This window comes from Dendropsophus ebraccatus, chromosome 1 (assembly GCF_027789765.1).
Source record: "Dendropsophus ebraccatus isolate aDenEbr1 chromosome 1, aDenEbr1.pat, whole genome shotgun sequence".
Lineage (NCBI taxonomy): Eukaryota > Metazoa > Chordata > Amphibia > Anura > Hylidae > Dendropsophus > Dendropsophus ebraccatus.
The window spans coordinates 207,741,651-207,757,679 of record NC_091454.1 but is presented as its reverse complement, the minus strand read 5'-3'; the positions used below and the strand labels follow the sequence as shown (position 1 = coordinate 207,757,679).

Here is a 16,029-nt window from a genome sequence, read left to right as displayed (position 1 = left end):
CCCTGACATGATGGACCACTGGGCACAACCATCTATTCCTGGCTTTGGCTTCATAAATCTGTCAGATAAATCTCTCTGTGTATGGTGACAGTAAGGTATGTGGAGTTGTCAGGCACCATGTCCATAGCAACCAGCCTGTCCCAGGGTATTTAGGCATATGGGTGAAAAAAGCAAAATGCGCCCAGGGGGAAAAGGAAGATTCAGCCAGAAGTAGCTGATTGCAGAGACAATAGATTCCTTTCATCATCTCAGCACATGGAGATAAGATGGCTTTAGGTTTCATGTCCCCTTAAGAAGTGAAATACAATGACTGTTCAATTAGATTACTGACAGGAAGTCTGCTGTCTGCCGGCCACCCTCACCTCCATGTCAGCACCACTATATATACTGCACAACAGTTATAGAGACATATTAAAAGTCTTTAGATAATCATGGTGTGTAAAGACACTGCGAGCAAGCGCCAATCTCACTGATCGGTACTCCTTTGGGATGGTACATGGCCACATATCAGGCCCTTAGGGTACTATTACAGAGGCCGACAATCAATGTAGTAAACAAGTGCGCTCGTTTACTGGACCTATTAGGTGGCCCGATAATCTTGCAGAAAGGGCTGCATGGACATCATAAGCGAAGTCCATGCAACCCTTACCCAAACAGGTAAGGTATCAGGTGTTTGGGCAATCGTCAGCCACCGGCCGCGCATTGCTATTACACATAGATTTTAGGTCCAAACCTAAAGGTGCGTTTACACGTAACGATTATCGTGCAAATTTGCGCGATAACGATCGAATTCGAACGATAATCGTACGTGTAAACGCAGCAAACGATCAAACGACGAACGAGAAATCGTTCATTTTGATCTTTCAACATGTTATCAAATCGTCGTTCGTTGTTCGCAAAAAAATCGCAGATCGATCCGTGTGAACAGTCGTTCGCCAATTTAACCAATGTGTGAGATAGGCTTAAGCGATCGCAAAACGAATTTTCCGTACGATATATCGTACTGTATAAACGCTGATCGTTATGAAAAAAAATCGTTACTCCGACATTGTTAATTGTATGATCGGGCCAATTATTGTTTCGTGTAAACGCACCATAAAACAACAATTAGCCGATGATCGTTTCATCAGCTGATAGTTGTCTCTATAGCGATAATGGTCCAAGTCGCCCTGATTCGTCTGATTATCGCTTAGTGTAATAAGGTCCTTAGTCTATAGGAATCACCAGGTCTCAAAGACACAGAGCGGGGAGAGGGGCCACTCCCCACCCTCTCTACTAATCAGTAACGGTCTAAACGCTTAGACCTCGACCAATAAAAACTTTTTACTTGTCTCTGTGGTAATCTTTAAAGGGATACTCTGGTGAAAACATTTTTCTTTCAAATCCACTTGTGTCAGAAAGTTGGACAGATGTGTAATCTAGTTCTATTTAAAAATATGAAGTCTTCAAATATTTATAAGCTGCTGTATGTCCTGCAGAAAGTGGTGTATTCTTTCCAGTCTGACACAATGCTCTCTGCTGCCACCTCTGTCCATGTCAGGAACTGTCCAAAACAGTAGCAAATCCCCATAGAAAACCTCTTCTGCTCTGGACCATTCCTGACATGGACAGAGGTGGCAGCAGAGAGCGCTGTGTCAGACTGGAAAGAATACACCTCTTCCTGCAGGACATACAGCAGCTGATAAGAGTTGCAAGGCTCTGGATTTTTAAATAGGAGTAAATTACAATTCTGTATAACTTTCTGACACTTTCTTGACTTAAAAGAAAAAAAATTGCTGGAGTACCCCTTTAAGTAAGCATGTGTGTAGAGGCACTGGATTTGTAAGTCCCTGTGTGAGGCCCTGTGTTTCCAGCCCAAGGATCAGAAGGAGTTTTGGATATTGAACTCCCAACTATTAAGTGACATCATAACCTAGTAATTATTTTATGAAATGGGAATGTCCCTTTAAGAGGAGCAGTTTTGCAGGGTGACCCTATTTCAACACAACCAGCCATATAGCTCCCATTATCTCATCCTAACCAATGAATCTTCCAGTTAAAAAAAACCCATCCTATTACACCATTATTATTAGGTAACAGAGAAGTTCTCCTGTTAAAGGGGTTACTCGAAGATTAAAAATTATGCCCTATAGGGCCATGTTCACACAACGTATGTTAAGCATAAATCACAGCCATTGTTGTAATTTGTATAGGAATGAATGGTATCCTGGCAGGAGCGTATACACACAGTATACGCTCCGGCCTGAATTCCATCCTGCTACATGAAAAAATTGACGGCAGTTTTCTGCGGCTGCTATTCAATGAATAGTGGCTTCACAGAACCTGTCCGTTCACACAATAGAGTGTGTGGCTCTGGCCGCACATTCCATTGTGTGCAGCAGTGAATTGGGATGCGGGCGCACATGAGTGTGTCCGCATCCAAATTCACCCGAAATGAAGATCCCTGGCCGGTACTACAGTACCGGCCGGGATGATCTTCAGAAACACCGGCCGTTCTGTGACCCGGCCGGGTCACAGAACGGCCGGTGTTATATGTCATGTGAACATAGCCTAGACAGGAGATGGGATATATAGCAGATCACTGGGGATCCAACTGCTGGCACCCTCGCCCATCATGAGAACAGAGGTCAATTGTCCCGATTGTGTGAATAGAGTAAAGTGCAGACGTGCCCCGATCCTGCGCATTGCCGGTTGTTAGCACATCGGTGCCGTGTCGTGTACAAGGGCCCTTATACAGCATCAAATCTACCATATTAAGCTGCGGCACACACTGTATGTGTGAACGTACCCCAAAGGAGAACACACTATGTTATACTGTATAGGGACAAAACCTACCGGCAAAGAGAAAAGAGCATGGACTCACTTACTGTACATTTAACCCTCTCCCCTCCAATATTTATGGGGGGGATCTCGTAACACGATAGAGAAGTAGTCACTGAAAACATTTAGGGCAGCATCGAACAGCCTATAGATCCTTTAGGTCACATAGACATGAATAGTTAATGCATTTGGTCTAGCACCTCCTGACTTCCGTAATGGCTGACTTCCTGACCCTAACCAGCAGTGCTGTTTCATTAACCCCTTCTGGATCCTGTCCAAGATCTAAGATCTTAGACGATGTTGCGGGAATTCCTCTCTTGCACCTGCCCAAGACCATTGCAACATGACCCAACGAGGGGTCAGTACACCTACCCCATCAAAGCACATACAGCGCATCTCACCGGCGGCGGCACACACCTCCTGGGTGGCACAGTCACCCCTCCCTAGCCACCTGTCCTGCTTCCGGTGATGTTCATCTCTACAGAGGAAGTGATATTGTGATATAAACACTAAGTGACCCCCAACCCCCCCCATCGTTTGCTGGGGATATCCCGGTGGTCTACGTCACTGTCTTAGGAAACATCTGTATACGTCTTAGGCGTAAGTTCACTTATTTTCCCTCTAAATAATAATAATGTAATAAAAAAATGATGAGTGACGCAATGGACTCCATATGGCCGGTCACGGTCAGATGTAACTTACTAAAGACATTGATACAGAATGACGTAGACAACGGGGCTGAAAACTTTTTAGACTTTTTGAAGAGAAGCTGTAGAGGGAAAGTTTAATGGTAAAACATAACATAATACAATAGAAAAGCTGCAGTCCTATGTAAAACCACACACAACACATTGTGATATCACGACGAGTCTCGCCAAGTAACAAACTCACATAAAAAACTCACTAGGAACAAAACAGCCAAATATAGTTATCAACCAGACATGATCTTATATAGAAATGTGAGAAGTGCAGAGCCCTGTCAGACATAGGAGCGACCTGCAGGCTACACACACACCCCAGTACCTCCGCATCCTGCTCCTCAGTCGGTGTGTGCGGCATTATTTACCAACGTTAGTGACACCCGAGCACACAGTGTCACCAATGCCGCCCTGCAGCCACACACAGGATGACATGGTGTGTCACACACTGAGTGACGGTCTCTCTGCCGGTCCCTCCCTGCATTTCCTGTAGATGTTCAGTGCAGCAGATAGGCTACTCAGCCTGGACTATGTGAACACTGATCTAATACTAGGGAGGGGGGCTAGTGACTGTATCGGGGGGGGGGGGGGGGGGGGGGGGGAGTCAGTGTGGGGGGACTAGGGGCGGTGGTGGTAAAAAAACTTTTTATTAGCTTTTTAATTTTGACCATTCCTGGTGCACAGCTGTTATATACTTATCATAGAGAGATGTGAGGTAGAGAGTGACAGCTGTGAGAGAGAGAGGCAGGAGATAGATAGATAGATAGATAGATAGATAGATAGATAGATAGATAGATAGATAGGAGATAGGAGATAGATAGATAGATAGATAGATAGATAGATAGATAGATAGGAGATAGATAGATAGGAGATAGAAAGGAGATAGATAGATAGATAGATATTAGATAGATAGATGATAGAGAGATAGATAGATAGATAGATAGATAGATAGATAGATAGATAGATAGATAGGAGATAGATAGATAGATAGATAGATAGATAGATAGATAGATAGGAGATAGATAGATAGGAGATAGAAAGGAGATAGATAGATAGATAGATAGATAGATAGATAGATAGATAGATAGATAGGAGATAGATAGATAGATAGGAGATAGATAGATAGATAGATAGATAGGAGATAGATAGGAGATAGATAGATAGATAGATAGATAGATAGATAGGAGATAGATAGGAGATAGATAGATGGATAGGAGATAGATAGATAGATAGATAGATAGATAGATAGATAGATAGATAGATAGATAGATAGGAGATAGATAGGAGATAGATAGATAGGAGATAGATAGATAGATAGATAGATAGGAGATAGATAAAGATAGACAGATAGATAAGAGATAGATAGATGGACGGATGGACGGACGATAGATAAATAGGTAGATTTTCTTGCTTCCCTCACATCCTGACCCCTCAGAGTCCTCAGCCGCCCTGTATCCTGTATAAGTGATGGCTCCTTCTGCTGAGTCCCGGGGCAGCCTCTATTTATACACATAAGGGGCTGAGTAATGGCTCTTCTCTATACACTGATCGGCTATTTCTGAATCAAAGGCCTCCTGGGATATTGGCTACAAGCCACAAGTACCCGCGCTGTATTTCCTAGGGGCAGGATGTGCGGTGTATGAGAAGCTAAGAGGACTACAGTTGTGGCCTCCCATAATGTCTCCCTGGAGATTACACCCATCCCCCCAGAATGCAGCATATAACTTATGGATGGGTCTGCACACTGGATGGGAGTGATCTAAGCGTCCTGGAACCAGGCCTGGTGTCACTGATCCTAGATCAGCCAGGGGCAGGATTTCATATACTGTCAATCTCTTAGTGAAACATCACTAACGATTATTGGCCCGTGTAATAGGCCCAGTAAACGGGCGCCAATTTAGCAGAGTAGCACTTCTTTACAGTATTGACTGGGCCTTCATCTGTCTATGTAATAGGGCCCTTAGGGTCGTAGCAATTTTTAACGATTAACGATCAACGGTCGCAAACGAGATTGTTTATCGTTTACCTGAAATGGTTCACCATATTACACAGAACGATAATCGTTATTGCGATCGTTACTATGATCGGTTACTCCTTCTGATCCCAGAAAAACAATGAACAATGTGCAATTACACTGAACGATTAGTGAACAAATGCGGAACTAAAGCGAACGAATGTGAAATTACAGCGAACGATTAGCGAACGATTAACGATAATTTTAGGTTTAGATCTAAATCAACGATCAACGACATACAAACGATTTTTCGATCGTTGCCTGCAATTACACAAAACGATTATCGTTTAAATTCGAACGATTTAACGATTTTTTGCACGATAATCGTCCTGTGTAATGGGGCCCTTAGGGCCCTATTCCACGGGACGATTATCGTTTGGATAATCGTTAACGATTAACGATCTCAAACGACCGCTATTGCGAAAGACCTGAAAACGTTCACTCATTTCCATGGAACGATAATCGTTACTTATGATCGTAATTGCGATCGTTTCTCTTCGCTATTTATTCGCTATTGCGTTCGTATCTATTGAGAACAACCGAACGATGTCTTATTCAATGCGAACGATTTGCGAACGAGCAAAGATAAAAATAGGTCCAGGTCTTATTAAACGATCAACGATTTCTCGTTCGGTCGTTAATCGTTAACTGCATTTCAACCGAACGATTATCGTTCAGATTCGAACGATTTAACGATAATCTGAACGATAATCGTCCCGTGGAATAGGGCCCTTAGACTCCAATGGACAAAGCACAAATATCAGATCTGATATCTATGGATGAATGTTCGGACAGTTGGGCCTATCTAAGCATTGTGGCTGACCAAGTAGCTATTTACTCTATGGGACTTTCAGCAGGATAATGTACCAAGCCACAAGGGTCTTATGGTCATGGACTGCATTAAGAAACATAACAGTGACTTTTGTTGCCTACCGGGTCATCACAGTCTCTAAAGCTTAAAGGGGTTGTCCAGTGGAAATGTCTTTCTTTCAAACAACTGAAGTCAGAAAGTTATACAGATTTGTAATTTACTTCTATTTAAAAATATCAAGTCTTCCCATACTTATTAGCCGCTGTATGTCCTGCAGGAAGTGGTGTATTCTCTCCAGTCAGACACAGTGCTCTCTGCTGACATCTCTAGCCGAGACAGGAACTGTCCAGAGAAGTAGCAAATCCCCATAGAACACCTTTCCTGCTCTGGACAGTTCCTGTCTCGGCCAGCGAAGTCAGCAGAGAGCACTGTGTCTGAATGTCAATAAAACAACACTTCCTGCAGGACATACAGCAGCTAATAAGTATGGGAATACTTGAGATTTTTAAATAGAAGTAAATTACAAATCTATATAACTTTCTGACACCAGTTGATTTGAAAAAAAAAAAACTTCACTGGACAACACCTTTAATCATATAGACGTCTCTGGGACAAGGATGAACAGACTCTGCAGCATGACTGAGCATGTCAGGACCTTCATCTAGTGTGCGGAAAATGCAAGTAGTGATTCTGTCCTGTAGTGATTCCATCTGGACCAAGTATTCCTGCAGATCAATTTCAGCACCTAGGGGATAATGTGGTCATTCAGTGTGCAAGTCTAACATCATCAGTGGAGAGACAGTAGGGCCCCATATATCTTGGACGGTCACCTTAAAGGAGTAGTCTGAAGAAAAGTTATAATTTTTGGTGTCAGAAGGTTATACATATTTGTAATTTACTTCTGTTTAAAAATCTCAGGTTTTCCAGTACTTATCAGCTGCTGTATGTCCTGTTGCTTTTAAAGGGACATTCCCATTTAATATAATAATTACTAGGTTATAATGTCACTTTATAGTTGGGAGTTCAATATCCAATATCAATATCTTAGCAGCTGCAGGCCAACCTTACATCACCAGCACAATGCCAATGCCAAGAGTCAGGTGTAAAGCCTTAAAGGACAACTCCAGCAGCCAAAACATTTTTTTAATATGTGTTTTTTTTTTCATAAGGAAAGTTAGACAAATTCCTAATGTAAACTTATTATGTGAAATGCAGATATAGTGCTATTTCCCTCAATTTACTAGCTCAGACAGGCTTCAATTTCTCAACAACAACAAAAAAGTGACATCACTACTCCCCAGTCTATTCCTGCAGGATCCAGCAGGGGGCGCAGTATATATAGAAATTACATATGGGCATTCCTGTGCTTTTCAGCCCAGGTAGCTGAATTTTAAGCAGAAAAGCACAGGAATGGCTATTTCTACATATACTGTGCCCCCTGCTGGATCCTGCAGGTATAGACTCGGGAGTCGTGACGTCACATTTTTTTTTTTTTTTTTTAGACAAATTGAAGCCTGCCTGATCTAGTAAATTGAGGGAAATAGAACCTTATGTACATTAGGAATTTGTCTAACTTTACTTATGAAATAACATATTAAAAATTGTTTTTGTCCGGAGTTCTCCTTTAACCACTGGACTCCGGCGCAGAGGAAACATTCTATGAAGTGATGGATCACACTTTCTTATCCGCATCTGATGGATGAGTCCATTGGATGCCAAAACGTTACCGGCCTGACTGCATTATGCCAGCTGCAATGTCTGGTGGAGGAGGGATAATACAGTGGGGTCGTCTGTCAGGACTTGGCCTTAGCCCTTTAGTTCCAATGAAGGGAAATGTCATTGTCATTGTAAGACATCGTGGATAATTATCACTTCCAGCTTTGAGGGAACCGTTTGGGTTTGGTCCTTTACATAAAGATATAGTCCACAGAAACATGAATGTCAAGGCACTCACCACAGCTTCTTTTTCCAATACGCTTGCTTTATTCACATATATCACGGATACATAGATGCAGACAGGTGAACGGGCGACAGCCTGTTTCACGTGCTTAACTCGCACGCTTCCTCTCGGCCCTGACGTCACTACGTTACACAGTCCTTTTAAAGACGTACTAATTGCAACACAATACACACCTCTAAAAAATATACACAACTTATTTAAAAGAACATAGAACGTTACATAATTTACAGCAATGATACCCCTTAATAGTAACCATGTAGATCGGAGCGATCATTCAGACCAAGTGGTCCGAGTGCTTCCGTCTTTAAAATCAACTCAGTTTCCTTTTTAATCAACCTATTATCCCTACCACCCCCTGCTGGGGAGTTCTTAACTTGCAATAAGCCCATAAAGCGCAGTTCAGACGGGTTGCCCCCATGAACTGTGCGCATATGAGAGATTACTCTCGGGCAACCTCTACCTGTTTTCAGAGAGCGTACGTGTTCAGCAAATCGTTGATACAGTGGGCGGGTGGTCTTACCAACATTACATTGGTAAGACCACCCGCCCACTGTATCAACGATTTGCTGAACACGTACGCTCTCTGAAAACAGGTAGAGGTTGCCCGAGAGTAATCTCTCATATGCGCACAGTTCATGGGGGCAACCCGTCTGAACTGCGCTTTATGGGCTTATTGCAGGTTAAGAACTCCCCAGCAGGGGGTGGTAGGGATAATAGGTTGATTAAAAAGGAAACTGAGTTGATTTTAAAGACGGAAGCACTCGGACCACTTGGTCTGAATGATCGCTCCGATCTACATGGTTACTATTAAGGGGTATCATTGCTGTAAATTATGTAACGTTCTATGTTCTTTTAAATAAGTTGTGTATATTTTTTAGAGGTGTGTATTGTGTTGCAATTAGTACGTCTTTAAAAGGACTGTGTAACGTAGTGACGTCAGGGCCGAGAGGAAGCGTGCGAGTTAAGCACGTGAAACAGGCTGTCGCCCGTTCACCTGTCTGCATCTATGTATCCGTGATATATGTGAATAAAGCAAGCGTATTGGAAAAAGAAGCTGTGGTGAGTGCCTTGACATTCATGTTTCTGTGGACTATATATTTGGAAGACTGTTGGGTCAATTGAGCACCACCAGCTGAACCGGGTCTGAGTACGTGGCCACACAGTGCGGTTGTCCCCTCCAATTGGTAGTGCCGTATGCTTATCTTGCATTAATCTCCTTTACATAAAGACATGGAGGGGAAGAACATGATTGCATAGAGCTCTGACCCCATCCACCATGACCAGGCTCTCCCTGACATCAGTGTCTGACCTCACATAGGGGTGAAAATCCCAGAGACACCTCCAAAACCTTACAGAAAGTCTCCCAGAAAAGGGGCGGCTGTTATATACCATATCATATCACTGTCTATAGATGTAGTATGGGATGTCCTAGAAGCTCCTGCACAATGTCTAGGCTTCCAATACTTGTATCCATAGAGTATATGTCCTCTGCTAGAGGTCACTTTGGTTTCCATCAGAAACATAAAACGTTAATCTCCAGGACTGAGTATAACTGGTAAAAAGCCGACAAAGAGGACAAACACAAGATAAACGTCCTCTGCTCGACCAGGAAGGTGTTAGATGGCTGCTGCCTCCTGGACATATACATATATATATACATCCATATATTCTCCACTAATAGTAACAGCTGCTGGAGGTCTAGACAGGCGTGATGGATTGTGGTTATTATTTCCCTGTATCTGTGATAGTCACTGGTATACACTGAGCAGATAGATAAATCATACAACAAATAATATGGTCAGGAGGGACGCCTATTTGTGATGGGAAAACGAAAATCTACCTGTACACATGTAATGGTCTGAACTCATCGCCTGGCCAAATACTTTCCCTATGGGATACAGGGAGAGACACAAAGCTTTTCTACAGCTTTATTACAGCTGATGTGTTATTGATGGGGCAGAGCGATTATTAGAGGGAAAAGCTCCAAAACTCTGGGATTTCTGCTTTATTTTATTATTTATCTTTATTGATGTTCAGGCTTCACTTCTGATCTATAGGTCACATCCACTGACATTACTGTACAGGGGTAATCCCCATAATGATGTCACAGTAGAGCTATATACTGCATATAATGATGTCACAGTAGAGCTATATACTGCATATAATGATGTCACAGTAGAGCTATATACTGCACATAATGATATCACAGTATAGCTATATACTGCACATAATGGTGTCACAGTAGAGCTATATACTGCACATAATGATGTCACAGTAGAGCTATATATACTGCATATAATGATGTCACAGTAGAGCTATATACTGCACATAATGATGTCACAGTAGAGCTATATACTGCATATAATGATGTCACAGTAGAGCTATATACTGCACATAATGGTGTCACAGTAGAGCTATATACTGCACATAATGATATCACAATAGAGCTATATACTGCACATAATGATATCACAGTAGAGCTATATACTGCACATAATAATATCACAGTAGAGCTATATACTGCACATAATGATGTCACAGTAGAGCTATATACTGCACATAATGATGTCACAGTAGAGCTATATACTGCACATAATTATGTCATAGTGCAGGGATAACACATATAATAACTTTACAGTACAGGGACGAAAAATACATTGACATTGCAATACAGGGATATCGCTTACAAGGACATCATAATACAGGGATCCTCCACATAATAATATCACAGTAGAGCTATATACTGCACATAATGATGTCACAGTAGAGCTATATACTGCACATAATGATGTCACAGTAGAGCTATATACTGCATATAATGATGTCACAGTGCAGGGATAATGCATAATTACAGTACAGGGAAAATGCATACAATGACATCACAATACTCTATAATGTAGGGATATAATATAGGAATAATGTATACAATGACGTCATAGTACAGGGACAATGCACAGTGACATCACTTTACAGAGATAATGTGCACAACATCATAGTACTGATATACTGCACATAATGACATCACGGTAAAGGGATAATACACATAATGACATCATCTATTAAAATGAGATAACATCATAGTACTGATATAGTGCACACAATGACATCACAGTGCAGGGATAATGTACACAGTGACATCACAGTGCAGGGGTAATACAAAAAAATGACATCACAGTGCAGGGGTAATACACATAATGACATCACAGTGCAGGAATAATGTACACAGTGACATCACAGAGCAGGGATAATGAACTCAGTGACATCACAGTACTGATATACTGCACACAATGACATAACAGTTCAGGGGTAATACATATAATGACATCACAGTGCAGGGGTAATCTGAACCCGAACATTCGGCATTTGATTAGCGGTGGCTGCTGAACTTGGATAAAGCTCTAAGGTTGTCTGGAAAACATGGATACAGCCAATGACTATATCCATGATTTCCACATAGCCTTAGGGCTTTATCCAAGTTCAGCAGCCACCGCTAATCACATGGCGAACGCTTGGGTTCAGATGGACTCGAGCATGCTCCAGGTTTGCTCATCTCTAGTAATAAACATAATACCACCATCTAACAAATTGCTAAGGGACTAGAATAGACCATGTGGTCTTCTTTTTATGCCATGAATCTATGTATCTGTTAGGTATAAGAACAATGTACATAGTTACAGCATGATACAGCACCAGGACAATATACAGCAGAACAGAGAAACAATAAACAGCTAATACATAAGCCCTCAGCTCCCATACAGAGCTCCTAACCCTCTGAGTATTCATTGCTAATAATCACTAAGGGCTCGTTCCCACTGAGGAAAGGTAGCGGAATTCCGCGACGGAATTGTCCGCCGCGGAATGCCGTTAGCCTCCCGCTCATAATGGGAGTCTATGGGAGGCGCGCGCTCCTGCCCTGTCCGCGCTGAAGAATGAACATGTTCATTCTTCAGCGCGGACAGGGCAGGAGCGCGCGCCTCCCATAGACTCCCATTATGAGCGGGAGGCTAACGGCATTCCGCGGCGGACAATTCCGTCGCGGAATTCCGCTACCTTTCCTCAGTGGGAACGAGCCCTAAGGGCTATAAATCATGGATGGTATAAAAACAAAGGCTCCCCCTAGTGGCAGGGATGAGAGATAACCTGTGTCACCAGTGAGGTAGATAAAGAGATGGGCTATATACCACCTACAGGACAGGAAAGCCACAGGACATTTACAGCGGATCTGCACAGAGACAGGACATTTAGTGGAATTATAATCCACACTACAATGTGTAATATGAATATGATTACAGTTATATTAAACAGGTAACAAAGATGGAACACGACACAGAGGTAATAAATACAGCAACACTATAACTGTGACTCCTCTATGGGCCGGAGCCGAACTCAGGATCACCGGGGCTGGAGTCATAGATCTCTCCATATTGATGAATCAGGGCCTGCGGGACTCTGGGAAGCCTATCCAGTATGACTGTGATAATGGAGCCTGTTATTGTTCAGCATAAGGCTATGTTCTCACACAGTAAAATACGAGCTAAGCACGACTAAAAAGAAAACAAATATGTGAAGAAAATGGCGGTATTTCGTGAAAGCAGGTGGTAAATAATGAGCATGTTCATTATTTATACGGCCGTATTTTTACCTCATGATTACGGATGCATTTTGTTATTATTTTCCTGAGTCATTGTCATGGCGACGGCTCACATCGGGGCATGGGTCTGCCTGCACAGTGACTAGATTACCTGCCCCCTGTCCTAATAGGTGCCCTCTTCGCCGGTACACGTGCTACCACCTCCTATGATGTACTGGCACAGTCTCTGTGAGATTTAAAGGGCCAGTGCGCCTTCAAGGGGTTGTCCAGCGAAAATCTTTTTCTTTCAAATCAACTGATATCAGAAAGTTATATAGATTTGTAATTTACTTCTATTAAAAAATCTCAAGTCTTCCCATACTTATTAGCTGCTGTATGTCATGCAGGAAATGTTGTTTTATTTTCACTCTGACACAGTGCTCTCTGCTGACATCTCTGGCCGAGACAGAAACCTCTCCATAGAAAACCTCTCCTGCTCTGGGCAGTTTCTGTCTCGGCCAGAGATGTCAGCAGAGAGCACTGTGTCAGACTGATAATAAAACATTTCCTGCATGACATACAGCAGCTAATAAGTATGGGAAGACTTGAGATTTTTAAATAGAAGTAAATTACAAATCTATATAACTTTCTGACACCAGTTGATTTGAAAGAAAAAGATTTTTGCTGGACAACCCCTTTAATATGTAACAGCTGCCAAGCACACACATATAAAGCCTGCCCCTTCCTCGAACCCTTTGCTGACTCTATTTGTGCCCCTAGGCTGCTGTATAGCGTTGTCTAATTATTCCTGCCGGTTAACTGAGAGTTGTCGCTTTCTCTTGTCCCATTGCCCGCCATCTTCCCACACCTGACTGCCTGTTCCTGTCCTTGTTGCACCTCAGCCACCACTGCTGTATAACCAAACCAGGGGTAGTGACCTAGGGGTTTCCTGCTGCAGAAATTCCATCCTGCCACTGGTGTAGACCAGTGGCCCCACAGACTCCAGGGACAGGGAGTCCTTTGGCTGTCCAGACATGATGGGTATTGTAGTTTTGCAACAGCTGGAGGGCCACAGTTTCCCCATCCCTGCTTTAGTCAGATGAAAAAATATGAACTGTGTCAACATAGTCTCAATTCCACAATCACTCCTCCCACTTGTCAAATTTGTCGACCACTGAATACGATGTCAATTTTTCGGTTAAAATGCTGCAGGTTACAATTTTATTGGCAAAGTGTAGAGTGGATTTTACAGTACAATGGAAAGTGAGAGCTGTAGTCCTAGCAGGTATCCTGTGCCGGGTGGGACCGCTATGGGACATTGGTTCTTTATCATATCGTGTTGTATCAACAACCCAGTAGGAAGAGATTTCCCGGGTCTCCATTGTGTGTGAGCAGCGCTTGTTGTCACCACACCGGAGTGCTAATGCTGCCCTCGGCCGGGTCATACATGTGCAAATGACAATTGTTTACTTGGATGAAGTGAGGCGTCTTAATTTGCACCTAGAATGATGACGTGAATCAGGGACGACTCATTCACGGCCATTTTCAATTGAGTGTCTTCTATTTGCTGTGACCATAAGATATGGACTCTTACTTACTTATGGACTCCATGTACTGGCAGATAATGTAAGACCAGACACTTATATCTCAGCTTCCTGGACCCATAAAGTTGTTCTAAGAGCGGAGTAAAGGATCCCATACACTTTGTAATAAAGTCTGATCCACCACTGGCAGGATAAGGTTATGGGGGCCTCCCTTCTCTTCACCCACACATGATGCTGGTGGTGATATGGGTCAAGCGCGATGGATTTTCACTGCCCGACCCTTTTGTTCTCAGATGGACAAGCCGTCAACAGAGCAATCCTGTAGCAGCTTACCCCTCCCCATAGGGAACACTGCTGAAGTGAGAGTCACAACTATCAGCACACCAATTCTGGAAGGTGTATAGGTACCTTCAGACTCTAAAGGGGTGTTCCAGGGACCATTGCTTTTAATAATTAAGTTCAGGTAGGTGGTAACAGTTAAAGGGGTAGTTCACAAAAATTTTTTTCTTTCAAATCAACTGGTGCCAAGAGATGCCAGAGATTTATCATTTACTTCTATTAAAAAATATCAAGTCTTCCAGTACTTATCAGCTGCTGTATGTCCTGCAGAAAGTGGTGTATTCTTTCCAGTTTGGATAGCAGGGGAGGTTTTCTGTTTCAATATATTTGTTGGGTTTTAACAAGGTTTTTCAATTAATAACAATTGTAAAATTTTAAACAGTACAACATACGAATCGAACAGAAGGAAAGAAAAGTATTACAATAGACAAAAATCTAGTTACTAGGTAGATAATCGTCCATAAACCTAGATCCTTATCTAACAGAATGCAGGGAAGGTTTTCTATGGGGATTTGTTCCTGCTCTGGACAGTTCCTGACATGGACAGAGGTGGCAGCAGAGAGCACTGTGTCACACTGGAAAGAATACACCGCTTCATGCAGGACATACAGTAGCTAATAAGTACTGAAAGATCTGATCTGAAAGAATTTTTTTGTGAACTACCCCTTTAAGATAAACCTATAATTACCTTCCTTGCTCCCCGCTGCCTTTCTACTCCGCCAAAGGTTCCCCATCTCTGCTTTGTTGTAATGTGCAGAACTATGGAAAAATCTGACCCCTGCTGGTATTAACATAAATAAAAAGAAGGTTGGATTCTGATACTAGATTATAAGATTATATATAGTATATATAGTGTAGTAGAAATCAGTGAGAGCAGCAGATCCGCTGGAATAGAAGCCGGTTTTTACATAAAACACCAGAAACCCCTTTACCATACGTATAGTTCCGGCTCCCTCCTTACCACATGTGTATTGGCTATGGGCAACACCCTTCAGTATTACCCCCAATTCTAATGCAAACACGGGGGTCACCGCTGTCTCCTTCTAGGATTTGATGACAAATTATTGTATTGTAACATAGATGGAAATGATGGACCTCCTATGGATCTATTCAACTCAATGGGATCCAATAATGAGCTATATCCAGTAACACAGACACAGGGCTTGCAGATACTCGATGCCCCTGTAATAGGCGATCATAGGTTATCACTAAACCAGATTATCAGATTTTCCAGATGATTGGATGTTGGATTGAGAAAATTTGACTATAGATA

At 42.4% G+C, this 16,029-nt stretch overlaps 1 protein-coding gene across 2 annotated transcripts in view; it reads right to left on the bottom strand.

The window, feature by feature from the left end:
• The window catches only part of LOC138767973 (serine/threonine-protein kinase N1-like), a 69,274-nt gene extending 56,231 nt beyond the window's left edge, over window positions 1–13,043 (bottom strand). Inside the window, exon 1 of one of the 2 annotated variants that reach the window (XM_069945938.1) lies at window positions 12,946–13,043. Coding sequence is in view for 1 of the 2 variants with exons in the window: in XM_069945914.1 (XP_069802015.1) it covers window positions 3,844–3,879 (36 nt within the window). In the remaining variant the exon portion in view is untranslated. Of the gene's footprint in view, window positions 1–3,843; window positions 3,977–12,945 lie in introns of those variants that run through there. The other variant, XM_069945914.1, reaches the window with a different exon arrangement.
• Window positions 13,044–16,029: the final 2,986 nt, after the last annotated feature.